At 42.9% G+C, this 27237-nt stretch overlaps 1 protein-coding gene across 1 annotated transcript in view; it reads left to right on the top strand.

Annotated features, from left to right (window-relative positions):
- Positions 1-250: 250 nt before the first annotated feature.
- LOC137433520 (glutamate receptor ionotropic, NMDA 2B-like) overlaps positions 251-27237 on the top strand; it is a 260022-nt gene continuing 233035 nt past the window's right edge. The window contains exons 1-3 of the mRNA XM_068125849.2: positions 251-682; positions 4832-5427; positions 14738-14852. Of these exons, the coding sequence (XP_067981950.2) occupies positions 251-682; positions 4832-5427; positions 14738-14852 (1143 nt within the window). The remainder of the gene's footprint in view (positions 683-4831; positions 5428-14737; positions 14853-27237) is intronic.

Below are 27237 nucleotides of genomic sequence, written 5' to 3'. Positions count from 1 at the left end.
AAGGGTTTATTCATGTACCTAGTTTCTTGTAGAGCACTCATCAAGTGGCTTAAGCACTCCATTCGAAACCGTTGATAAGGAACGGCTGGCTTGGCAAGCGCTAGCAAGCTGCTTGGTCACTGAACTGGCAAAGGGGTTCATCTGATTTTTAGCTCGAGAGTCTGGAATCTAGATGGTGGCGCATCAGTGATGGTTGTGCGGTGGGTTTTTATGTAACAGGTTGAGACGTCATACGCAAGCAAGCTCGAGCATGGGCAGTCCACACAGCGTTGCTGGATCTTTTACCCCATCGCATCTACAGCGGCTGCTCATCCTGCTACTCGTGCCGAGGTTGTCGACGGCACACGGTTTGCAGCAGCTGATGCGACCCAAAGTCAACGTAGCCGTGGTCTTCGGGGGCACGTCTTACCTCCTCGACATGAAGAGCATCGCGAGCAAGGAAGCCCTCGAGAGCTTGCCTGTTGCCGTGGACATCGTAACAATTGTAGTTAACGACACGAACCCCAAGAGCCTCGTCAAACAGACCTGCGACCTACTCAATAGGACCCACGTGGACGGCCTGGTGTTTGGAGACGACACGGGTCAGCAGGCGGTGGCGCATATACTGGACCTGATATCCACCCACGCATCGCTGCCCATCATAAGTATTTACGGAGGATCTTCGGTCGTGATGAACCATAAGGTATGCTGCATGTGTGCTCAGAGCTCAGAGTGAGTGTGCTGCATGTGTGCTCAGAGCGACACTTGTGTACTGCATTACAAATGCTGAGGTATTGCCAACGGAGCGTTTGTAATGTGGAACCGCGTGAAGCCCTGCAGGCGAGGAAAGATGAGAGCTTTAGAAAGGACCTGCCGGGTGATAAGCTCTGTGTATCATCGGCTGAGCAACTCTTTCTGTGCAAAATACATTTCAGTGGTGCAAGCATACACATCACGAGCTCAAGAGTTGACCTGGCATCCTTATCGAAATGAAACTAAATGTCAAGCCTTCATTATCCTCTCCGCTGAGTTGCCCATATGCCCTATAATTAACGTAACTGCCAGCATGCAGATCGAGATTTTCAGCCGTAGTCATTGCCGTAGCATTCTAAACAAAAATGGCTTTTTCCTGATTTTTCTGCAAGTTCTTGAGGATACATGATTTGGCCTTAGCATTCTAAACAAAAATGGCTTTTCCCTGATTTTTCTGCAAGTTCATGAGGATGCATGGTTTGGCCTTAGCATTCTAAACAAAAATGCCTTTTTCCTGATTTTTCTGCAACTTCATGAGGATACATGGTTTGGCCGTAGCATTCTAAACAAAAATGGCTTTTTCCTGATTTTGCTGCAATTTTTTGAGGATGCATGGTTTGGCCGTAGCATTCTAAACAAAAATGGCTTTTTCTGATTTTTCTGCAACTTCATGAGGATACATGGTTTGGCCGTAGCATTCTAAACAAAAATGCCTTTTTCCTGATTTTTCTGCAACTTCATGAGGATACATGGTTTGGCCGTAGCATTCTAAACAAAAATGGCTTTTTCTGATTTTTCTGCAAGTTCATGAGGATGCATGGTTTGGCTGTAGCATTCTAAACAAAAATGGCTTTTCCCTGATTTTTCTGCAAGTTCATGAGGATGCATGGTTTGGCCTTAGCATTCTAAACAAAAATGCCTTTTTCCTGATTTTTCTGCAACTTCATGAGGATACATGGTTTGGCCGTAGCATTCTAAACAAAAAAGGCTTTTTCCTGGTTTTGCTGCAAGTTATTGAGGATGCATGGTTTGGCCGTAGCATTCTAAACAAAAATGGCCTTTTCTGATTTTTCTGCAACTTCATGAGGATAGATGGTTTGGCCGTAGCATTCTAAACAAAAATGCCTTTTTCCTGATTTTTCTGCAACTTCATGAGGATACATGGTTTGGCCGTAGCATTCTAAACAAAAATGGCTTTTTCTGATTTTTCTGCAAGTTCATGAGGATGCATGGTTTGGCCTTAGCATTCTAAACAAAAATGGCTTTTTCCTGATTTTTCTGCAACTTCATGAGGATGCATGGTTTGGCCAAAGCATTCTAAATAAAAATGGATTTTTCCTGATTTTTCAGCAAGTTCATGAGGATGCATGGTTTGGCCGTAGCATTCTAAACAAGAATGGCTTTTTCCTGATTTTTCTGCAAGTTATTGAGGATGCATGGTTTGGCCTTAGCATTCTAAACAAAAATGGATTTCTCCTGATTTTTCTGCAAGTTCTTGAGGATGCATGGTTTGGCCAAAGCATTCTAAAAAAAAAAGGCTTTTTCCTGATTTTTCTGCAAGTTCTTGAGGATGCATGGTTTGGCCAAAGCATTCTAAACAAAAATGGCTTTTTCCTGATTTTTCTGCAAGTTCATGAGGATGCATGGTTTGGCCAAAGCATTCCAAACAAAAATGGCTTTTTCCTGATTTTTCTGCAAGTTCATGAGGATGCATGGTTTGGCCAAAGCATTCTAAACAAAAATGGATTTTTCCTGGTTTTGCTGCAAGTTCTTGAGGATGCATGGTTTGGCCGTAGCATTCTAAACAAAAATGGCGTTTTCCTGATTTTTCTGAAAGTTCTTGAGGATGCATGGTTTGGCCAAAGCATTCTAAACAAAAATGGTTTTTTCCTGGTTTTGCTGCAAGTTATTGAGGATGCATGGTTTGGCTAAAGCATTCTAAACAAAAATGGCTTTTTCCTGATTTTGCTGCAAGTTCTTGAGGATGCATGGTTTGGCCAAAGCATTCCAAACAAAAATGGATTTTTCCTGGTTTTGCTGCAAGTTATTGAGGATGCATGGTTTGGCCAAAGCATTCTAAACAAAAATGGCTTTTTCCTGATTTTGCTGTGAGTTCTTGAGGATGCATGGTTTGGCCAAAGCATTCTAAACAAAAATAGCTTTTTCCTGATTTTTCTGCAAGTTATTGAGGATGCATGGTTTGGCCAAACATTCTAAACAAAAATGGCTTTTTCTTGATTTTTCTGCAAGTTCATGAGGATACATGGTTTGGCCGTAGCATTCTAAACAAAAATGGCTTTTTCCTGATTTTGCTGCAAGTTCTTGAGGATGCATGGTTTGGCCAAAGCATTCTAAACAAAAATGGATTTTTCCTGGTTTTGCTGCAAGTTATTGAGGATGCATGGTTTGGCCAAAGCATTGTAAACAAAAATGGCTTTTTCCTGATTTTGCTGTGAGTTCTTGAGGATGCATGGTTTGGCCAAAGCATTCTAAACAAAAATGGCTTTTTCCTGATTTTTCTGAAAGTTCTTGAGGATGCATGGTTTGGCCAAAGCATTCTAAACAAAAATGGCTTTTTCCTGATTTTGCTGTGAGTTCTTGAGGATGCATGGTTTGGCCAAAGTATTCTAAACAAAAATAGCTTTTTCCTGATTTTTCTGCAAGTTATTGAGGATGCATGGTTTGGCCAAAGCATTCCAAACAAAAATGGCTTTTTCTTGATTTTTCTGCAAGTTCATGAGGATACATGGTTTGGCCGTAGCATTCTAAACAAAAATGGCTTTTTCCTGATTTTGCTGCAAGTTCTTGAGGTTGCATGGTTTGGCCAAACATTCTAAACAAAAATGGCTTTTTCTTGATTTTTCTGCAAGTTCATGAGGATACATGGTTTGGCCAAAGCATTCTAAACAAAAATGGCTTTTTCCTGATTTTGCTGTGAGTTCTTGAGGATGCATGGTTTGGCCAAAGTATTCTAAACAAAAATAGATTTTTCCTGATTTTGCTGCAAGTTATTGAGGATGCATGGTTTGGCCAAACATTCTAAACAAAAATGGCTTTTTCTTGATTTTTCTGCAAGTTCATGAGGATACATGGTTTGGCCGTAGCATTCTAAACAAAAATGGCTTTTTCCTGATTTTGCTGCAAGTTCTTGAGGTTGCATGGTTTGGCCAAAGCATTCTAAACAAAAATGGATTTTTCCTGGTTTTGCTGCAAGTTATTGAGGATGCATGGTTTGGCCAAAGCATTCTAAACAAAAATGGCTTTTTCCTGATTTTGCTGTGAGTTCTTGAGGATGCATGGTTTGGCCAAAGCATTCTAAACAAAAATGGCTTTTTCCTGATTTTTCTGAAAGTTCTTGAGGATGCATGGTTTGGCCAAAGCATTCTAAACAAAAATGGATTTTTCCTGGTTTTGCTGCAAGTTATTGAGGATGCATGGTTTGGCCAAAGCATTCTAAACAAAAATGGCTTTTTCCTGATTTTGCTGCAAGTTATTGAGGATGCATGGTTTGGCCAAAGCATTCTAAACAAAAATGGCTTTTTCCTGATTTTTCTGAAAGTTCTTGAGGATGCAAGGTCTGGCCGTAGCATTCTAAACAAAAATGGATTTTTCCTGGTTTTGCTGCAAGTTATTGAGGATGCATGGTTTGGCCAAAGCATTCTAAACAAAAATGGCTTTTTCCTGATTTTGCTGCAAGTTATTGAGGATGCAAGGTCTGGCCGTAGCATTCTAAACAAGAATGGCTTTTTCCTGATTTTTTTCTGCAAGGTCTTGAGGATGCATGGTTTTGCCAATGCATTCTAAACAAAAATTGCGTTTTCCTGATTTTTCTGCAAGTTCTTGAGGACGCATGCATGTTTTGGGAAAGTTTGAAGCTATTGTATTGTGATGGCATCTCCATTCCATGATATGTTGCCTTCAAGTACTGTAAGGAGACCTTTTTGCAGGCATTCCCAATTGAAGATACATGAAGGTGTTGGCAATACAATTAGGAACTATAGTGATTGCTTCACTGACTTAGACGTCAAACTAGGACCTTGAGGCTTTGTTGATCAATATTGTTTTATGACGTTAACTATCATTCTGATGTTCTGTCCAGGAACGTGGATCAAATTTTCTGCAGTTTGGTGCGTCACTCCATCATCTTTCTCTGGTGGTTATGAACACCCTTGAGGAATATGATTGGTACCGTTTCTCAGTGGTGACCAGCCATCGCCCGTCCTATGGGGAATTTGTCGGTGGGCTGCTGGATATTATCAAGTCCAGTATCCTGAGCTGGGAGCTAGCATCAGTAGTGACAGTTGATTTAAAAGGCAACAGGAATGATTTAAACGTGGAGACTCAACTCAAGAAAGTGCATGCGATGGTTATCGTGCTGTACTGCCTCATGGACGAAGCTCCAATGATATTCAGAACTGCCGAGCAGGTTGGGCTCACTGGTTCTGGTGTAGTGTGGATCGCTCCTGGGATGCTCTCTGGACCGCATCATCCAGCTCTGCCAAAATTCCCAGTGGGACTCATCTCTGTAGCGTTCGACTCGTGGGACTACAGCTTTTCCCTGCGGGCTCAGGACGGGGTCGCCATCATCGCTACAGCGGCCTACAATGCATTCCTGGAGCTTGGGCGACTGCCTGAGACCCGAGCCAGTTGCAACAACCTTGCAAAAAGTGGGAAAACATCCGACAGCCTTTCTCGGTAAAATGGTTTTAAGACTCTATGATCTTCATTGTACCTGAAAGGGTTGAAAATTGTAATACAAATATACTATATAATTCGTCTAAATTGATTTTTTTTAACTACTTGCAAAAGTGGGATGATGTTGCAGTCATGGGCATGAAACAAGTGTGAGGTGTGTGAAACAGGTGTGAGGGATGCGCAGAGGATAGTACTTTTATCAGAACAGTGTAGTGGATGTCAGATCGCAGCCAAGTCTTTCTTTTTTTGGAGCAATTGCTTGATGTCGTGCTCAAAATAAAAGCTTAAGGAATGTGCAGCGTCGGCCTTCCCACCGGAGAACCCGCTAATTTAACAATCGAGTGAAATTGAACAGGTGAGGAATACACAATGCAGTTGTCACCCAGAGCTTGCAATATGGAAGAACATCGACCAGTAAGTCCTTGGCCTAACATAGTTAGTGAATATCAACACAGTTATTACATGGAATTTGAACCTTGGATACTATCGTTATGAGTTTAAGAGGCCGTTAGCTCTGCCTATGACACGTCTTGAGTGAGCTAAATCCAGTCAGTATTTAGATGCTTGCGAGATCTCTATTTAAGGCTTGTCCTTTGGTCGCATTTTAAACTTGGCTTGTCTGGCCTTTGGGATGATTGGATAACATTGATTTGCTCCCCCATGGAGTCAAATGCTACAACTCCAGTTCTGTAGTGCCCGAAAGGGGCGCTGCAGCTCCTGGCATGCTGTTCATCAGATAGAAATGTAAAGCGGGCTGTCCCACCCACATTTATGTTATGTTAAGATCCTATGTTGATTCTTGAAAAGAATAGGTCATCGTAAGCCATAGTTCTTGCGAAATTCCCTGCACAGCAAATAAAGTATATCGGCGTAAAGATGTGGAGGTTACCTTAGACCAAGGTAATGATTTTAGGGTTAGCACGTAGAAAAAGGTAGATTGTTAGATTAAGTTAAGGTATTGTACACAGGTACTGACACAGGAGGCGGTCACTGTGTTAGTTTCTTTGTACTCCTTGTATGAACGCAGTACTCTGATGAGAACACCATACAGGCCACCACCAAACTATTATATGTTATTGATAGGTTACGGTTTCTCAAATAAACCCTTGTATCGATAGATTGATAAACCATCAATAGAACTACATTTGAATGGTCTTTGCTAAATTAACACAGTTTCGGAATTTCTTTGTGACAATCAATATACCTGCAAAGACTGGTGAAACATACCATAAACTGGGATAATCTTCATCACAAGTATCTTACTCCAGGGAATATTGATATAGTGGGTGGGGGTAATATGGACCCCGGGGGAATATGGACCCCACTGAATTTCCCATGATGCACTGCATAAAGCCTCGTCTCCATATCACGGGATAAACAAGTATGGCCGACCAGCAAGTGACCAACTGCAGTTGATTCAAACTCTTTAATGACGGTAAGTGGCAAACTTCCAAAAGTTTTCATCTCAAATTTTACAATTCTTAAGCATGCAGTACTGTGTATGTACATGTACTCACTAGCTTGTTTGATGAGTGGTGTCCCTGGCTGAGTACACATGAGAGCTGTCTACAGCACCACTGTGTGTAGAAAACTCCATCCCAGCCCATATGTACTGGGCATGCTGACATGATCGAGAGGCATGGTGTGGGGAATATGGACCCTTTGGTAGTGTCTAATATGGACCCATGCCCATATTCCCCGTGGTCGATGTCCATATTCCCCGCGGTCGATGTCCATATTCCCCACACAGGAAGCTAATAGAATAAGTCCACAAAACAGCATGTTCACTGTCAAAATTTGAATCAAATAAATCTTTCTGCACCGAAATATGTGACAAAGCAAAACTAGGCATGGGCCAAGTAGCCGTCAAGTATCGGCTGTTTGTTAACAGCTGATAACATGTACACTTAAATAATATAAAATAACCACCTTTAGAGGCCATTTTTCCCCGCAAAGCGGGGGTTGGCCTTTTTCGGGAACCGTGGTTGTTGTTGTTTTTCGGTCCCCTTTTTGAAGCAATGTTTTACGGCCGGATGCCCTTCCTGACGCCAGCCCTTTTTGCCGCCTTCAACGACAAACAGGGAATTACTAGTGAACTGGTACTCAATTAGCCGACCTCGGAAGGATGACAGGCTGAGTCAACCCCCCTGGCGTTAATTCAGCGATCGACCGGGATTCGATCCCCGGATCCTAGGATCCTAAGCCGGCACCCTAACCGCTAGCCCAACACCAGGATCTCTCCAACACTTGATTCTGTATAAAAATGTGACAGTGACTATGCACTGTCGGACATTTAACTCGCCCCGAAAAAGCGTTATCAACACAATTTCAACGTAAGTCCACTATAAACAAATCTGACCTTTAATGTTATGCCTAATTCTTTTGAATAAAATTTGGAATTGGTCACGGTAGGGGCAGGTAGAGGCGAGTAAAGGCTGTGTTTTTCTGTGTATGTGAAGGTGTATGATATCGGCTGTTGACAAACAGCCGATACTTCACAACGAGGTCCAAGGTGTTTTTGTGGTCTGACAAGACGAAGAAGATGTGTTGTGATTTGGCTTTCAGATGGATCCAATGCAGTGAATGCAAGCAATGGGCCCACGACTATGAGGGTAGGGGTGCTTTCGTCTGTGACGAGTGTCGCTAAGGTTATTGTTCACTGAAAAATCGGAAAGTAACATTTGTCCCAGGGAACATTTGTCGAAAAGAAACTGGACTTACCACATTGAGGTAATATGGACCCGAGGTCCATATTACCCCATAGGGGGGTGGGGGGGGGGGGTCCATATTCCCCACGTTGTTTGGAATATGGACACTGATGGCATATTTTTATTTGTCCCCTCAATCATATGTCTTTGATTTTATTCAACCCAAACTGCACGGGGATGTAGTCTGTCTGGTTTTCTAAATAAACCATTATTTGGAAATTTTCCTTGTCTATTTGTATAGCCTCTATCGGGACTTTGGCTTAGGGGGTCCATATTACCCCCACCTACCCTACCTGTATTTGGGAATATTAACTATTTAGAATATAATGTTCAACCTTAAGAGCATTATTATATACATCATCCCACCCATGGTACACTAAATCCAGCGGTGAGGCAGTTGCCATGAAACAACTTCTGGAAGGCAAATGGTCTTCAAAATAATGGTCCTCTCTTCCGGGAAGGCAAATCCAACCAAAGCCAATCTCAGATCATTCCACAAAGCCTGCAACAAGTGTATGTCTAATCTCAGGAGAACCAGAAAACAAGATCTCTCCAACCTCAAAATTGAACTTTCAAACTTTACTCCCTCCTCTAATACGTGGAGGCACATTGGTATGTCTGTCACTCCTCTTTCTCTCTCTCTCTCTCTCTCTCTCTCTCTCTCTCTCTCTCTCTCTCTCTGTCTGTCTCTGTCTCTGTCTCTGTCTCTCTCTCCTTCCCATCTGCACCCAACTGTTCCTGGACTCTGTGTCTTTTGCACCTGAGAAGGTGGAGAAGTTGCTAGCAAACCTTGGCTCTCATTCTGCAAATGGCCTAGGTGGCATCAGCTCGTGTCCTAAACACCTGCTCTGCTGCTCTTGCTCATCCTCTTTCTGCTCTGTTCACATTATCAGTTCCCAAGGTTATATTCCATTTGCTTCAAAGTCAGCCAACATCACTGTATTACATAAACAAAGTGCAAAACGTGATCCTCTTAACTACAGACATGTTTGCTTGCTTCCAATCATCAGCAAAGTCATGGAATTCAGTTGACATCAAATCATTCCTTTTCTCCAATGGTCTCATGTCAGATCACCAATTTGGTTTCAGACCAAGTCACTCAACCCTGGACATGACATCTTCTGCTCTCCCAACAATGATTGATGGCCCTCAATCTCAGGCATGATATCTGCACTGTCTCTCAAGACATATCCCAAATATTCGATACAGTTTGGCACCCACCTTGCTCTCCAAACTCTACCTATGCCCTTTGGCATCTGAGGCCACTTCACACATGGATTATTGACTTCCTCTATACTGTCTTAGCCAACATGTAGCTCTCAACGGGATCCTCTCATCACCTCTCCCTGTCAAGGCTGGAGTGTCCCACAGTGTCTTGGACCTAGTCGAGTTTCTCACCTTCATCAAAGGCCTTTCTGATTATCTGGAAAATCCTGTTTATCTCTTTTTTTTTTCTTTTTTTTTGTGTACAGAGTCGAGGCTCGTGAAAGAGCTAACATTTATCAAACAAACAAATCAAACAAGCAAGCAAACAAAGTATATAAAAAGGGGAGCGGTCGACAAGATGGGGAGAGAAGGGGAGGAAGCACACAAACACAACATTTGAGAGCAGGGACATCGGGAGATGTTTTTGGAGGGAGAGGGCCTGGGAGGAGGCAGGATAGGTATAAAACGCAAGGACACCAAGGACTTCCAGGAAAGAAGTCAAAAGTCACCTAAAAAAAGTGGATTTGGGGTGAAATTAGCGGGGGTAGAAAAGATCAAGGTTTTGGATGGGGGAAGATAAGAGATGGTGGTGAACAGCTGTTTTAAAGACCTGGAGGGAGGAGTGGGATTGAAGGGAGTGGGGGAGTTTGTTCCAGAGGTGGGAGAAAAGAGGAATGAAGGAGTGAAGGTGAGCAGAGAGTCTTGATTTTGGCAGTTTAACCATAAGAGGGTTGCAGGCAGATCTTGTGCAACCTGCAGGAATATTTGAGGGACAGAGCCCAGAGAGAGCTGGGGGAGCAAAGCCGGAGGGGAGTCGGTAGAAGACGGAAAGACCACCAACCTGCCTGCGGTGATTAAGTGAAAGGCCCTCGGAGATAGCGTCATCGCAGGAGATTCCAATGATTCTGAACGCTTTGGCTTCAACAGCGTGAAGACGAGCTAGGTGTGAGGCAGGAGCACCAGCCCAGAGGGGAGAGCAGTACTCTATTGAGCTGCGGATGAAAGCCTTGTATGTGGTGAGGAGCTCAGGTGTGCCAAGGAAGGACTTCGCACGACGGAGGATGCCTAGTCGGCGACTGGCTTTGGAGGCCAGCATGGAAATGTGGTTTTCCCAGGAAAGATCATGGCAGATAGTGAGACCCAAAAGCTTGAGTGACAGAACTTCTTGGAGAGGATTATTCAGAAAATAGATGGGAGGGTTGTCCAGTCGGTCTTTTCAGAGAGACATCGTAAGAGTGTGAGATTTGTCAGGATTGAAAGACATGTTCCACTTGTTTGCCCAGTCAGTGATTTTGTCCAGGTCTGCAGAGAGTGAGGAGGCTGCAGACTGCCGATCTGAGGGATGAGGAATGGAGCGGCAGAGAGTGGAGTCATCAGCAAAGAGATAGAGAGGATTTTCAAGAGAGTCAGAGAGATCATTCGGATCGGAGAGATCATTCTTTGATTGATAGTATGCCTCTATATCCATCTTGTTCATCCCTGTGTCCCCCCCTTGCCCTCATCCTTCGCCACGTTTCTTATCCCTCCAGATACCTCTATTTTGTCCCTTAACCCTGCTGTTTGTGTGTCCCACTTCGTCCTACTAGTCTTTTTGTTGCTATGCCCCTTTCCATTCCGTGTTGTAGGTCATCCATGATCCTCGACAATACATACTAAAAAACAATAACCTCATACCTGCTGACCATAATAAAGACTTTACACCTTTCGATGTTGTGCTTATTAACACTGCTGATGCTCTTGGCAGAACTTTGTGGTCCATCATGGCACTTAACACGTTTTCTTGCAATGATGCTTTCCTTTGCCAATTCCATTTCCATTCACAGTTACTTTCTCATATACCGGGAGAGAGATGAAATTGCAAGAGAATTACTGGGACATGAAACTGGGAAATTTGCTCAGATTAATAAAGTTCTTACTAATTACAGTATGTTTCATGATGTTCCATATCACTTAACTGATGTATCTAAAGATGAAGTCTAGTGGGTGAATGTCTTTGCCTCTCAACGTCAATGGCAGGATTGCGTTCACAAGAATAATAATAATTAATGAAAAACTTTCACAAGGGGCTGTGTTCGTGGAAGGAAACCATCATTTAACTCAATATTTTCAACCTTTTGCCGTGACATCTCTCATCCTTCAGACAGGCTTTTTCTAATCTTCATAAATGATCTCTCCGACTCTCTGGAAAATCATCTTTATCTGTTTGCTGATGACACCAGTCTCCTCCGTTCCATCTCTCATCCCTCAGATCGGCAGGCAGCAGCCTCTTCCCTCTCTCCAGACCTTGACAAAATCACAAAATGGTCAAACACTTGGAATACGTCTTTCAATCCTGACAAATCTCACACTCTTATTGTGTCTCTCAGAAAGAACCGTCTGGGAAACCCTCCTTTCTCCTTTCTTAGCAATCCTCTCGAGGAACTTCAGTCATTCAAACTCCTGGATCTCACTATCCACCGTGATCTTTCTCGGGCAAAGCACATTTCAAAGTTGGCCTCCAAAGCCAGCCGCCGACTTGCATCCTCCGTCGTACAAACTCTTTCCTTGGCACATTTCAACTCCTATCCACCTACAAGAGTTTCATCCACAGCTTGGTGGAGTACTGCTCTCCCCTCTGTGTCTCCCCCTGCCTCACATGGTGCTCAGCTTGTTGCTGTGGAAACCAAGGCCTTCAAGATTATTGGAATCTCCTGCGATGAAGCTGAGTCTATGGGTCTATTACTACACCATCGTAGATGGGTCAGTGGCCTCTCTGATTTCCACCAAGTCCTTTCTGGTCTTGCACCCTCTTCTCTTTCGATGCTTTGTACCCTCCTCTCCTCCCACCCAGGTTTCTGTAAGGCATACATGGTCCACCACCAACCCCCTTTGGGTTAAATTACCTAATCCAGGATCACTGCTCGCCTCCACTCATTTGTTGCTATTTTTTTTCCTGCCTGTGGAACGAGCTTTGTCATTCTCTTCAATCTCAGTCTTCCGTCCAGGTGTTCAAGACAGCTGTTCACCACCATCTCAGATCATTCCCCATCTAAAACCATGATCTTCTCTGCCGCCATTAACCCACTACTTCACCATCATTTTCCCTTCCAAATTTCCAGTTTCCCCATTGAGAGCTTCCTTCTGGATCAATCTTGTCCACCCTATGCATTTCCTCCCAACCATTGTTTGTCCAAGTCTGCCCCTATCTTGGCCTTCAACCCTGCTGTTGGTGTTCCGCCCCCCACCCCTCCTCTCAACTGGTCCTTTTGTCCTGTTGTGTCCTGAACCGAACCATTCAGTGTATTAATTCGAACTCTTCCACGAGCCTCAACTATGTAAAAAAAGCAAACTCAGGAGGCAGAAAGATCACAATGTGACAAAGATTGCTGATTTATTAGTTACATCATGGGAAATCCGGAATGTACAACAGTTGCTCAAACCGTGGAAACGCACAACAACGTAGCAAAAGATCATACGTTGCTTGTACCTTGTATTGCTGGGTGTGTGTTAGTGCATTTCTGTACAGTACAAATACACCCAGAAAGTATAGAAACGTCTAAGCAGGCCTCATGCAAATCGACAAGCAATGGCTCTCAATTACAAAGCAGTGACAGCAACTTCCATGTGCAAACCCTTCCCGGTGTCGCAATGGATATGCCATTATCCGACAAGAAAGAAAGCTTTTTGGAAACCTCGCACAAACCTTTTCATTTGCTGCCAAATATATGGCAATCCTTTGGACCTTCTACGAGAGAGCTTGACCTTTCTTTCGGTGGTGACAAATTTGGTGTAGCAGAAGTCGCTCCCTGTAAATGGAAAACCATATAGTGCATCACTCGAGCAGAAAACAGCCTTTTTTGTTTAGTGTTCGGTTTACTTTTTTGTCAATCCAGATCAATCCGGCAGGTGAGACCTCCTTCTCTCGGAGTCCTGTATTCTGGAAGTGGTTTAGCTGATGGTGGTTTAGTACTGGATGACCTGTGTTTAGGAGATTGTCCCGATGGACATAATCTTCAGTGTAAAGTTGATTAGACAAAACACAATGCGCTTTGGGAAGTCAGACATATTCTACTTTTCCATGATTGGTGTTGACTGCCTTCCATTCACAACTTCCATTCACAACTCTCAAATAACTCTCAATTTACATTCACAATTTTCAAATGCCAGGCCTGATGGGTTTTTTTGTCAAACGTTTTTCTTTTGAATTTTTTTCAATTTCCTGACGTCTTTTTTTTCCTGATGTCTTTTTTCAAAAGTTTATTAGTTTTTATTTTATTTTATTTATTTATTTCCTGATGTCTATTTTTCCTGATGAAAATTTTTCCTGTCAACCCAGAAATGGGTCTGATATAATAATGATTCAGTCATCATGTTCAGAAAATATTGTTTTTCATGCAACTAATCAGCAAAATTGATTTTGTAGCAAGAATAAACATGACCATTCTATACACACACACACACACACACACACACACACACACACACACACACACACACACACACACACACACACACACACACAGTTTATTAATTTTTATTTTTTCCAATTTCCTGATACCTATTTTTTTCCTGATGTGTTTTTCCTGAAAACTTTTTCAAAAGTTTATTAATTTTTTTTTTCTCCAATTTCCTGATACCTATTTTTTTTCCTGTCTTTTTTCAAAAGTTTATTAGTTTTATTTTTTTTGTTATTTTTCAATTTCCTGATGTCTTTTTTCAAAAGTTTATTACTTTTATTTTTTAAATTTATTATTTTTCAATTTCCTGATGTCTATTTTTCCTGATCTTTTTTCAAGTTTATTAATTTTTTTTTTCCTGATGTCTTTTTTCAAATGTTTATTTATTAATTTTTATTTTTATTTTTTCCAATTTCCTGATACCTATTTTTTTCCTGATGTTTTTTTTTCAAATGTTTTTTTTTTTTTTTTTTTTTTCAATTTCCTGATGTCTTTTACCTGATTTTTTTTAATCGATATTTTTGTAAATATATTTTGTCAATATTTCAAATGCGAGGCATTTTCAAAGCTAGGCATATGATACTCTATAACCACATTAACCACAATAAAATTTATTTGCACACAGTGCAAGATACAATATGTTATGTAAATATTCTGATTTATACGTTGCTCTCTTGCTTAGGAACCAGGATATCATCGTTGACACTGCAAAATCTGAGACAATTAGCTTTGCTTTGACACATGGAAACCAACCAATAGATTTTGCCAGAACATAGCTCACATCTGTCATAATTCACTGTGTAATGGCGAATTTCTGTTCCACACGGCTTCGTAAATGAGAGATTATGCAGATTGGAGGTTAAAGGCTTACCAGGAAATGTGGTTGTAGTTGTACAATACCCAACATTATAGCACGATGTTAATTTGAAGAGTTACAACTGAGATATTTTTGTTTCGCAGATTTTTAATGGACACGCAATGGAATGGGAATGACTTTTCCTTCATGCCAGATGGATATTTGTCAACACCCAAGGTCATCTTGAAGGTTTTGAACAAGACCCGTCGTTGGGAAAAGGCAATTGCTTGCACGCACACACACACACACACACACACACACACACACACACACACACACACACACACACACACAAACACACACTTGACCATAGTCTCTTTTTGATGGATTAGGGTGTTAACCTTGTGCTGCACAATTTAGATTTGATGTATGGTGTGCAATAATAATTATGAGCCTTCAAATTCATTATGACCTGAAGTCCAGTGGTGGTCATGAGATGTTGTGGAGCAAACACTAATTTGTTGACTTAATTAGATACGTTTTTCATTCTAATATCGAGAGGAAGAACAAAATGCGTTGGTCTGTTTGGTGTTTCCAGTTGAACATTGATATAATTTCTTGACATTGATAAGATGGTCCCATCCAGATCCTTGATTGATTGGTCCATAATCTATTAATGTCCAAGTAATCCATACAAGACTACATTGTTATGTCCTTCCATCCTTGCTCTACAAGCGATATAAGCTCCTCTATTCGTTTCTATAAAGAAATGAGAACTCACCCAAATATTAGAGCAATTTTACATATTGCGTAAAACACGTTTGTAAGTATGATAGTTGTGTCTAAGATGCATGATATCAATCTGCTGTCTACAACAGTCCAGAATTCCCACAACCCACATCTTAACGCTCCTTAAGGAGTTACCTTGACCATTATAGTGCTTGGTCCATTGAGCCCAGATGTTCTGATGGAAACCCAAATTATATCATGTGCTGAGGCAGGTAATGGCTCTTCGTTTGCTCATATGCAGCGCAAAGCTGTGGGGAAGCATCATATGGCTGAGGGCGCAGCTGTGCCACTGATGCAGTGCCCTTTGATGGTTAGGGCGATAATTTGGAAATTGGCCATGGTGCCGGCGATAGCTTGCCAACACTTCGCGAGAAGGACACTGTGGGATATATAATGTCAGCAATGAATGTTTGTAGACGAGACGCCAAGTTTAACGTCCATCCCTGGGACGGCACACACATTGATGAATCACCTGCCTGTGAAACACCAGGATGGCAGTTTATAGCTGGGTTGGGATTAAAATCCAGGCTAGATACCTTAGAGGTGTGTGTGTGTGTGTGTGTGTGTGTGTGTGTGTGTGTGTGTGTGTGTGTGTGTGTGTGTGTGTGTGTGTGTGTGTGTGTGTGTGTGTGTATATCTAGACCATCATGTCAACCCAGAAATGGCTCTGATATAATGATTCAGTCATCATGTTCAGAAAATATTGTTTTTCATGCAACTAATCAGTAAAATTGATTTTGTAGCAAGAATAAACATGACCATTTGCTTTGCTCTACACATTTAGGTTATTGGGAATAAAATTCCCAATTAGACCCAGAATAAGCCACATTGTTACCCTCGCTCGTTATTGTTACCCCCGGGTATTATATTTAGGTCCGTTTGTTTGTCTGTCTGTCTGTCCGCACATAATGTGCTAACATAGGCCACAAACGCCTCCTGGTGATGGTATCTAGTATTACACATTATCTCTTTTCAACTGAAGACCTCTATAAAGTATCTACAAATAAAATTCGAGTACGTCTATAAAGTATGTATTACGAAATGCAAGTACGTCTCTAAAGTACGTACTAGTAATAATGTGAGTAATCTATAAAGTACCTGCTCTTAGGAACATGTTTTTTTTTCTATAAAATACAAAGTATTAGAATGTGCATACGTTTATAAAATACGTACTATTGGAACATGAATACGTCTATAAACACATACGATTTGAACGTAATGAAACCAAAAAGACCTGTTTGTCCGCTGTATGAACATAAACCTGCGCTTATCAATGCATTGTTTACACACCACACGAAACAAGTCCAGGCCAAGGTCTGCAATCTCTGATTTTTTTTTTCTAGTTTGTTTTTTGCATGAACTCATATTTGTACGAGGTATACTCGTATATTATACATATAAAGTGGGGAAGAGGTGGGTCGAGGGGTAAAATGAGACAGATTTCAGAAAGGGAAGGTAAGGGTGAGGATAATGTGGAGAAAATAAATCATTAAAAAAGTGGGATAGTAGGAAAAAAGGAAAGGAGGAGGGGTGGAGGGGTCAAAATTCTTCCAAATGTCCATAAACTTTGACTTATGTACAGCGCACTGCCAAAATAAAACGAATACAACATTTGTTTTTTCTTCAAAACATTTCAGCTAATGGGAGAGGGTGGTTGAGGAGGGTAAATTGTCCACAAATTGAGGGACAAGGTCCACAGACAGACATAATAAGTAGCGGAATGAATGAAGAAGAAGAAAGGAGAGAGGTAGAGGACGGGAGGAAACAACTGCAAATAAGAGAGTTGGGTTAGATCAGGCAAGAGTCCCTGTATATTGAGAGTTGCGAAAACGTGAAATTAGACGCCATTTTGTTTCCATCGAGTGCGTCATACCGAACCCGTTTCCATTGTGCATGAAGCGTAATGTGTCCATTTTCCGATCAAAGTGTCTTTCTTTGCGCCCAAAAGGGAGATTATATTACATAATTATTTATTTTCGTTATTCCAACTCATCAGAATAAGCACACAATGAGCCAGGATTGATTTAACCTTCAAACATGTCACAGAAAGCACAGAGAAATGAAGTGTAATGCAAGACTGGAAGAAGGAAAGTTAGAGAGATCTGTTAACTGGATTACATCTGTTTCCTGGGCAGTCTTCAATAGTCCCATCTTGATATAGAAGAATCTCTCTTAACATAATAACAGTAAGGAATTTTATAGTATGCAACACATTTACCTCAGCATGCCACATGCCACACGTCCGGAACCACCTCTGTCTCGAAGTCAGAATGGCTGCAGCGTCTTCTCTGGGCGTCACGGCCGTGACTTCAACACATTTACCTCAGCATGCCACATGCCACACGTCCGGAACCACCTCTGTCTCGAAGAGTCAGAATGGCTGCGGCGTCTTCTCTGGGCGTCACAGCCGTGACTTCAACACATTTACCTCAGCATGCCACATGCCACACGTCCGGAACCACCTCTGTCTCGAAGAGTCAGAATGGCTGCAGCGTCTTCTCTGGGCATCACAGCCGTGACTTCAACACATTTACCTCAGCATGCCACATGCCACACGTCCGGAACCACCTCTGTCTCGAAGAGTCAGAATGGCTGCGGCGTCTTCTCTGGGCGTCACAGCCGTGACTTCAACACATTTACCTCAGCATGCCACATGCCACACGTCCGGAACCACCTCTGTCTCAAAGAGTCAGAATGGCTGCGGCGTCTTCTCTGGGCATCACGGCCGTGACTTCAACACATTTACCTCAGCATGCCACATGCCACACGTCCGGAACCACCTCTGTCTCGAAGAGTCAGAATGGCTGCAGCGTCTTCTCTGGGCATCACAGCCGTGACTTCAACACATTTACCTCAGCATGCCACATGCCACACGTCCGGAACCACCTCTGTCTCGAAGAGTCAGAATGGCTGCGGCGTCTTCTCTGGGCATCACGGCCGTGACTTCAACACATTTACCTCAGCATGCCACATGCCACACGTCCGGAACCACCTCTGTCTCGAAGAGTCAGAATGGCTGCAGCGTGTTCTCTGGGCATCACAGCCGTGACTTCAACACATTTACCTCAGCATGCCACATGCCACATGTTCGGAACCACCTCTGTCTCGAAGAGTCAGAATGGCTGCGGCGTCTTCTCTGGGCGTCACAGCCATGACTTCAACACCATGAAGCACATCTGCAAACATGGATCGAGAGCTGCTGAAACGTCGACCTCGGCCACGTAAGATGTGAGAGCTGCAAAAAAATCTACTCTGCATTTGGCAAAAATCTGGATGAGGCTTTTATACAGAATATAACTGATTTGTTGCCTTCACAGATTGGTTTGTTACCTTCTCCATTTTTTTGTTTATTTCCTGTTGCATCCGTGGTTGCTTCTTGCTGTTCTTTTAGCCCCTTACTTGTCTTTGAGCTTGTATCCAACTTGTTAACACCACGTACTTGTCCTCCTGCCCCCTCTCCTCACTCTTTTATTACCCCCCCTCATGCATTCCTCCTCTGTTTTATGTTTTATTTCATCCACGAACCTTCACTTTGTATAAAAAACAACACATCAGGGATGTTGATTTTATGCTGGCAGGGCTTTGGAGAAGCTGTATTTGTACTGTAACGTTGGAGGGGGCACGGATTAGGTAGCATGTTAAGTTAGTGTGGTTTTTCTGTTCATGTAGGTTAAAACCTTTATTGTAACCAGGTACCCGTTGGAATGAAGTTGTCATGTTCTTACGTATGCCGTGAGGGGCAGTGTAGTTGACATAGTGATCAGGTGGGTGTAATTTGTCGTGTACCTTTGTAAATCCAGACAAGGCACCTAGGCAAGGTAGGAAACGGGTGCGTTTTGATGTATTTGTTCATGTTTGGGTTGATAACACCCTCACAACCAGTGCTCTTGAGTTTAAGGTGTCCGGCGCACGGCGCTGCGCCGGCCATCACAAGGACCCCAGAGGGTGTGCTGCCATTGGTGCACTGCAAGGTGTTGCCTCATTGGTTTTGGTGGCACCAGCAGCAACATGATGTAACTACGGGCTCGTGAACTTTCCACCTCATACACGACTTTCAAAATGACGCATTCCGCTCCCAGAATGTTCAGCGAGCATGTGCAGAAATATATATAAATGTACACACACACACACACACACACAAACACGACAGTGGCCTATACTGTTTGAAGTCAAAAACATCCGAGTGAGCAACTTGCTGTAGATCTTGCCTTGATTACAATATGCCAATGAGGTTGCTGTGGTTCTAGAGCGATTTGAAATCATAAAACAGGTAATACAAATTATTGTTGAGGGATGTGGTTATTTGTCCATTCTGTTGGAAATTAGTTTGGAAAAAGGATTGGAGGAGATAAAACAGCGATAGATTGGTGGAGAGAAATTGATTAAAATGAGAAGCTGTAAAATGATGAACTTTAAAAGAGAAGGGCGTGGTGGTGGTGATGGTGTGTGTGTATGGGAGAGGGGTGGATGTTTGAGTGATATCAATAGGGAAGTAGGAGTGTGGATCTCGTGGATCATGTGATTTTTGTTAATTTGACTCCTACAAAGAATACTACTCAATAAACGAGAATTCTCGAAGATTAATGCAACCTTTGCGTACCTACTCTCAATCAAGTTCAATTCAAGAAGGCAAATGAACAGAATTTAAATGCAAATTAAATCTCAGGTTTGTTGCTACTTTATTTTAGAAATTATATTATTTCGCTGTGGCCCAACAGATTATTCATTCACTGGGGGCACTCCATTCATGACAAGCTTTCAGCACTTACTGCGAAGCACGACGTGCCAAGTTAGCTGGCTAAACATGACGTTTTCCAGCCAATCATCAATCTGCAATGGAAAGATTATTGCTGATTTCATAGAGATTACTTAGAAATTCACCAACCTGCATTTTTTTTTTGTTTGTTTTTTTTGTTTTGTAGTATACTGAATCGAGCCTCGTGAAAGAGCTCACATTTACTTCACAAACAAATCAACCAGACAAACAAAATATATAAAAAGAGGGAGCGGAAGACAAGATGGGGAGAGAAGGGGAAGCACACAAACACAACATTTGAGAGCAGGGAGATGTGTGGAAGGGAGACGGCTTGGGGGGAGGAGGCGTGGGAAGTGGGGGGGGGGGGGGGAAGGGAGAAGTATAAAACACAAGGACACCAAGGACTTCCAGGACAGGACAGAAGTTGGTATTTCAAAAAAGTGGAATTGGGGTGAAATTAGCGGGGGTAGAAAAAATCAAGGTTTTGGATGGCGGAAGATAAGAGATGTTGGTGAACAGCTGTTTTAAAGACCAGGAGGGTGGAGTGGGACTTTGTGGACATTTCCTTGCAATCTTTGGATTTCTTTTAAAAGGAAGTAAATTGAAAATTCAAAATTTCGTCGAATCACGTTGTTTTTTTTTCTTCAATTTTTAACAGATCGAAGTCTTGTATCCTGCACAGTCACAGGAGCCGTGGTCACACGTCACACATTTATAGATAAATATACACGTGGAGAAAAGTTAAGCATGTGTTGTTTTCCCTGATCATAGCAATAATTGAGAAAAGTATTCCTAAACCGTAACATTTATCAAACAAATATGAGCAATACCCCAAGACACTCACCTGGTAGAATAAAGCAGTGTACGTGAGGGCGAGACTACCGGAAGTAAGCTGTAACACGTGCCCTTTTGTGGTTTGTTTTCAACGTATCCAATCACGTGACTGTTGTGGCGAAGGGTGCACTAACCGGAAGTTACGTAGTTCCGCGGGCGGCTATACAAACATTTCGTATTATTTTTCCTAAAACTTTATATTGTTAGAAAGAGAATTACTTCTCGTTTCTTGGAAAGTTAAAATTTTAAAGATCAGACAAGAATTAAGCGAGTTATGATCAAATAACCTACACCGTTTCCATAATTTCCGGCTGTAACACGTGCCCTTTTGTGGTTTGTTTTCAACGTATCCAATCACGTGACTGTTGTCGCGAAGGGTGCGCTAACCGGAAGTTACGTCGTTTCGCGGGCGCCTATACTGCACTGACTTAAAGGAAGACTCCAGAGCCCAAATTTTTTTTTTAGTTAAATGCTTCTACATCATCTTTGGTCAGTACATAACAACATAATCTAAAAAAAAAAAATCAACCCGCGAAGTCGTTTCCTTGTAATCCGCCCTTAAATGTGCCAATAATAGACCATCGACGAAACGCTTCTGCAAATCTTAGACCACGTGCCCATTCACAGGATGACGTCACACGAGGTGATGGGGAAGCCGGAAATACTTTACAAATGGTTTACAATACAATAGTAGTCAGGTTCACTATGTCAATAAATTATACTTCATTCAAAATCATGGTAGATTAGCAAACCTATACATTTTTGGAAAGGTTGGATGGATGGAGGTCCTCAATGCCAAACAGGAAATCAGAGCTGTCTCCCTTGACATATCACGTGCCTTCGATACGGTCTGGCACCCAGCTCTGCTCACCAAACTCTCCTCCTATGGTATCCATGGAAATCTCCATGCATGGCTTGCGGACTTCCTCTCTGGTCGTAGTCAACGTGTGGCCCTGAATGGATTTCTCTCATCTCCCCTTCCCGTTCAGGCTGGAGTTCCCCAAGGCAGTGTGCTGGGCCCTGTGCTTTTTCTGGTCTTTATCAATGATCTCTCCGACTCTCTGGAAAATCCTCTGTATCTCTTTGCTGATGACTCCACTCTCTGCCGCTCCATTCCTCTTCCCTCAGATCGGCAGTCTGCAGCCTCCTCACTCTCTGAAGACCTGGACAAAATCACAGACTGGTCAAACATGTGGAACATGTCTTTCAATCCTGACAAATCTCACATTCTTACTATGTCTCTCCGAAAAGATCGACTGGACAACCCTCCCATCTACTTTCTCAACAATCCTCTCCAAGAAGTTCTGTCGCTCAAGCTTTTGGGTCTCACCATCTGCCATGATCTTTCTTGGGAAAACCACATTTCCAAGCTGGCCTCCAAAGCCAGTCGCCGACTGGGCATCCTCCGTCGTGCGAAGTCCTTCCTAGGCACACCTGAGCTCCTCACCACATACAAGGCTTTCATCCGCAGCTCAATGGAATACTGTGCTCCCCTATGGGCTGGTGCTCCTGCCTCACACCTGGCTCGGCTTCACGCTGTTGAATCCAAAGCTTTCAGAATCATTGGAATCTCCCGCGATGAAGCTATCTCTGAGGGCCTTTCACTCACTCACCGCAGGCAGGTAGGTGGTCTTTCTGTCTTCTACCGACTCCTCTCCGGCCTTGCTCCCCCAGCTCTCTCTGTGCTGTGTCCCCCAAATATTCCTACAGGTCGCACAATATCTGCCAGCCACCGTCTGATGGTTAAACTGCCGAAATCTCGGCTCTCTGCTCACCTTCACTCTTTCATTCCTCTTTTCTCCCGCCTCTGGAACAAACTCCCACACTCACTTCAATCACACTCCTCCCTCCAGGTCTTCAAAACAGCTGTTCACCACCATCTCTTATCTTCCCCCATCCAAAACCTTGATCTTTTCTACCCCCACTAATTCACCCCCCCAGATCCACCTTGTTTGAAATTCCAACTTCTTTCCTGAAAGTCTTGGCAGTGTCCATATGTTTTATACCTCTCCCACCCCCCCCCCCCCCTTCCCATGCCTCCCCCCCAAAGCCCTCTCCCTCCCACAGTTCTCTCGATGTCTCCATGTCTCTCGGTCCCTGCTCTCAAATGTTGTGTTTGTGTCCTTCCCCCTCTCTCCCCATCTTGTCTACCGCTCCCGATGTTATTTGTTTTATGTGTCTGTTTGTCTTTCTGTGTGATTAATGTTCGCTCTTTCACGAGCCTCGATCTTGTATACAAAAAAAAAAAAAAAAAAAATTATAGCATAAGGAAACTAAAAATCAATGTTTACATTTGGAGAGATACCTGTATGGCGGCCATTTTGGATTTTCAAAATGGCCACTGTAAAATACATATTTTGTTCTATTTCTGCCTCTAATTACCCTTAAAACTTTTAAAAATATACTAAACCTATATTTTCAGGGACAAGGAATCCAATGAAAGTATCAAATTAGTGCTATGGGGAATGGTAAGACACGAATCAAAGGTTTTGAATTGCAAAATACTGTCTTTATATTCGCGATAAGTTGCATAATCAAATACATGTTATCATTTTGTACAGGCAGTTAATAACATCAAAATGTGTCACAATAATTCATATCACCAAACATACACAGGCAGTCAGCAAAATCATATATACACATGCAGTCAGTATAACTTCACATCTACACGGGCAGTCAATGACAAAATATACACAGGCAGTCAATGGCATCAAACATACACGATTACAGAATATGCCATTTCGAGTTCGTCATCACTGTCCTGTGTGTCGTATCCGACAATATAGTCCGCATCGTTTTCACAGTCCGTTCCACACAAGCAAAGGTCGGTCAAATTGATTGGCAAATCGAATTGGTCGAATGGTCGATCGAATCGAATTCGATGAATCGAATCGAATCGAATCGATCGAATTGGTCGAATGGTCGATCGAAGCGATTGGTCGAATGGTCGAATGGTCGAATGGAATTGGTCGATTGGTCGAATTGGTCGAATTGGTCGAATGGAATTGGTCGGAATTGGCAAATGTAAACATTGATTTTCAGATTTTCCATGTAATAACGTTTCCAAAAATGTATAGGTTTGCTAATCTACCATGATTTTGAACGAAAAAACATAGTGAACCTGAGTAATGTGTGGAGTGTTTCTATTCTAGTTATATTGTCCTGCATATCGGATTCTAAATGGTTTATAGTTTGGTTTTGTACGGGTGCAGCAAAGTCTCGGAGCCTTTTGTGCGAACACTGCATGAATTCTCGAAGGATGTTGCCAGTAATAACACTTGAGCCATAACATTAGGCTGGACACTGTGTTAGTACTCGGAGTGCAGTCCTAGAAACAAAATATAATGTATAATAGGTAGCCAATTTATTTTGCTGAGTTTTACCAATATTTGCATGTAAAGTGTAAACAACGTTTCATGATTGAAGAGCCCCTTTAAAGTATGTATGCAACCATAAATTGAGAGATTATGAACCCCCCTTTCATTCAAGAAAAACAATGGTATTATCTATCTATAATTCCAGTAATCTCTGTGTGTCTGTGTGTGTGTCTGTGTGTATGCGACCGCTGTTTCTCGACAACTACCGGTCCGATATACTTGAAACTTGCCAGGTATATTGCTGGGGACCCGAGGATGTGCCTTTTCAAGGTTTCATATTAATCGGACAAGTAGTTACCGAGCTATGGCGATTTCTTTACCAAACTCCGCAAGCCGTTCGCTTTGGACCAAACCATTTCATGTAAATAGAGGGGGGGGGGGGGGGGGATTGTCACCGTACTCGCAAGCCGTTCGCTTTGGACCAAACCATTTCATGTAAATAGAGGGGGGGGGGATTGTCACCGTACTCGCAAGCCGTTCGCTTTGGACCAAACCATTTCATGTAAATAGAGGGGGGGGGATTGTCACCGTACTCGCAAGCCGTTCGCTTTGGCTTTGCGAATGGACCAAACCATTTCATGTAAATAGAGGGGGGGGGGGGATATAATTTTAGATATATATATAGTACGGGCATGCCCTAGTAATTATAAACACAAGCTCGAATGTGAGTGTCCTGTCACTGTGTGTCCCCAAAGACACTTGCAATGCATAGGCCTAGGCCTACACTAACTCGTAAATGACGTTTGTGTCATGTATAAAATGTGGGCTATCCCATTGTTTATGTATCGACTTATTTCGGGGTCTAGCGGAACATGCCTGCCATAAATATAAATAAATTGGCCAAAATTATACGAAACGCCGACGTACAGTGACGAGTGCATTTGTACACTACACTCAGTAGCTGCAGCCTGCGTGTCTGTGGCTACGCCATGATACAGGCCCAAGGCGATCGGGTTTTTACCGTTTTATCGATCAAACAAAGTCACTACTGCAATAACACTCGCTTGATATAAATATTCCTCGCATATTTAACCGAAATTATCAACAAGTAGGCTAGCCCAACACGTACCAGTAATCTAAATCTGCGAGCCGTTCAGCATCATCTTCGTCGTTTTCCACTTTGACCTCCATATTGGCCTCTGGATCTTCGTCGGCGTATTCCGGCTCAAACTGATATGGTTGAACACCAAATTCTCTCCATTCTATATCAAATTCTTCTACAATACTTTCCTCAGCCTCTGATACGTATTCATCGGCTGAAAAGTCCGACAGGTCGGAGGAAATATCGAGCGATTCGGAGTCAGAAACTTCTCCTTCTGCCATGTCTGCCATATTTATGCACAGTGTGCACCGCGATCAGCTGAGATCTATACCTCGTGTGACGTCACAGTGACGTCACAAGGATTCCAGAACTAGCTTTTTTTTTTTTAATCGTGCCTTCTTAAAAACGCATTTTACGACTAATTTAGCGTCGAATTTTTTTTTCTTTTTAAAAATTAAACATTACCTAATTCTAAAGATTTAAATAATTTAAAAAAAATTGGGGTCTGGAGTCTTCCTTTGAGGTATTTAAAACCAATTTCAATGGTTGCTAGAAGACAGGGCAGCATGTAGAATCATACTAACGTAATCATGAGATTTTAAGCATACAAACAAAAAAATACCTACTTTGGGGGGCAACCACCCTCCCACCCCCCCCCCCCCTTCGTAGATCCCCAATAACCCGATTTTTTATGCCGTGAACAAACATTGGTACATCGCGGGTGATGACTGTTGTGATCAAGTTTAATCAAAAATGTGTGTGTAGTTTCGGAGAAGAGAGGAAATACCTATTTTAAGGGGTCATATCCCCCACCCCGTTAAACTCCGATTTTTATGCCGAGGACAAACGTTGATGTATCATGGGTGATGAAGGTTGTGGTCAATCAAGTTTCATCGAAATAGTGTTTGTAGTTTCAGAGGAGAAAGCAAACTCCAATTTTTTTGGGGGGTGGGGGGGGGGGGCGGACGGGGGGGGGAGCGGAGGGAGAGGGGTCAAACCTTGATGCACTTTGACCCCCGGAAGACCCCCTCAGACCCTGATTTGTTTAATGCTATGAGCAAACTTGAGTTGCAAAATACCAACTATAATTTGTGCCAAGTTTGGTCACAATCCCATCAGCAGTTTCGGAGTAGAAGTTGCAAGTGTTTACGGACGGACAGACTGACTGATTGACGGATGGATGACACACCATCCTCGCCAGAAATCCAAGGCCCCGGAGGTGCGGCCGGAGCTGCGTGTGAGGCGCGCACGTTGGTGGGAAACAGGCCTCACTCGTGCAGTCCTGAGCGTTCGTCCATGCATCGTTTCTGCCTGGCAAAACCCTGCACGTCTCCCGATGACGTCTTCAATCGCTTCCTGGAGCCTGTCGTCCAAGCACAAACATGTGAAGGAGAAGAACAAGGGAACCAGAGGAAAGAAAGAACAGGGCAAGATCAGAGGGTCAGAGAGGCGAAGAAAGCAAGAGGGCAAGAGGAAAGCAAGACAAAATGTCGGTCCTCAAGTTCTTTTAATGTCGGGTCGTGACATCATCAGCGCTTTTCCACCAATCAGCGCGCCGCTTCTTGCTCGCCTCTGACGTCCTCGGTGGTCTTTGCCAATCGGCGCTCTGCTTCATCCTCGGCCTTCTTTCCACCAATCAGCAGGTAGCTTCTTGCTCCACCCTGGCCAATCACGAGTCCCTTCTTACCCCGACCTTTCCGTTGGTCAACTCCTGCCCAATAGCGAGTCGCTTCTTGCTCTGCCCTGGCCAATCACGGCTCCTCGTGGCGTGTCTTTGGCCTGCCTGTCTTCCGTGGCGATGTAGCTGGTGCGTCCGAAATGGCAGTGTTCAGAACTGGCTTCCGGTTGGTCTTATGGTTATTATTT

The sequence above is a fragment of the Myxine glutinosa genome, chromosome 10 (assembly GCF_964187855.1).
Source record: "Myxine glutinosa chromosome 10, kmMyxGlut1.1, whole genome shotgun sequence".
NCBI lineage: Eukaryota > Metazoa > Chordata > Myxini > Myxiniformes > Myxinidae > Myxine > Myxine glutinosa.
This window is presented reverse-complemented; position numbering and strand designations above follow the sequence as displayed.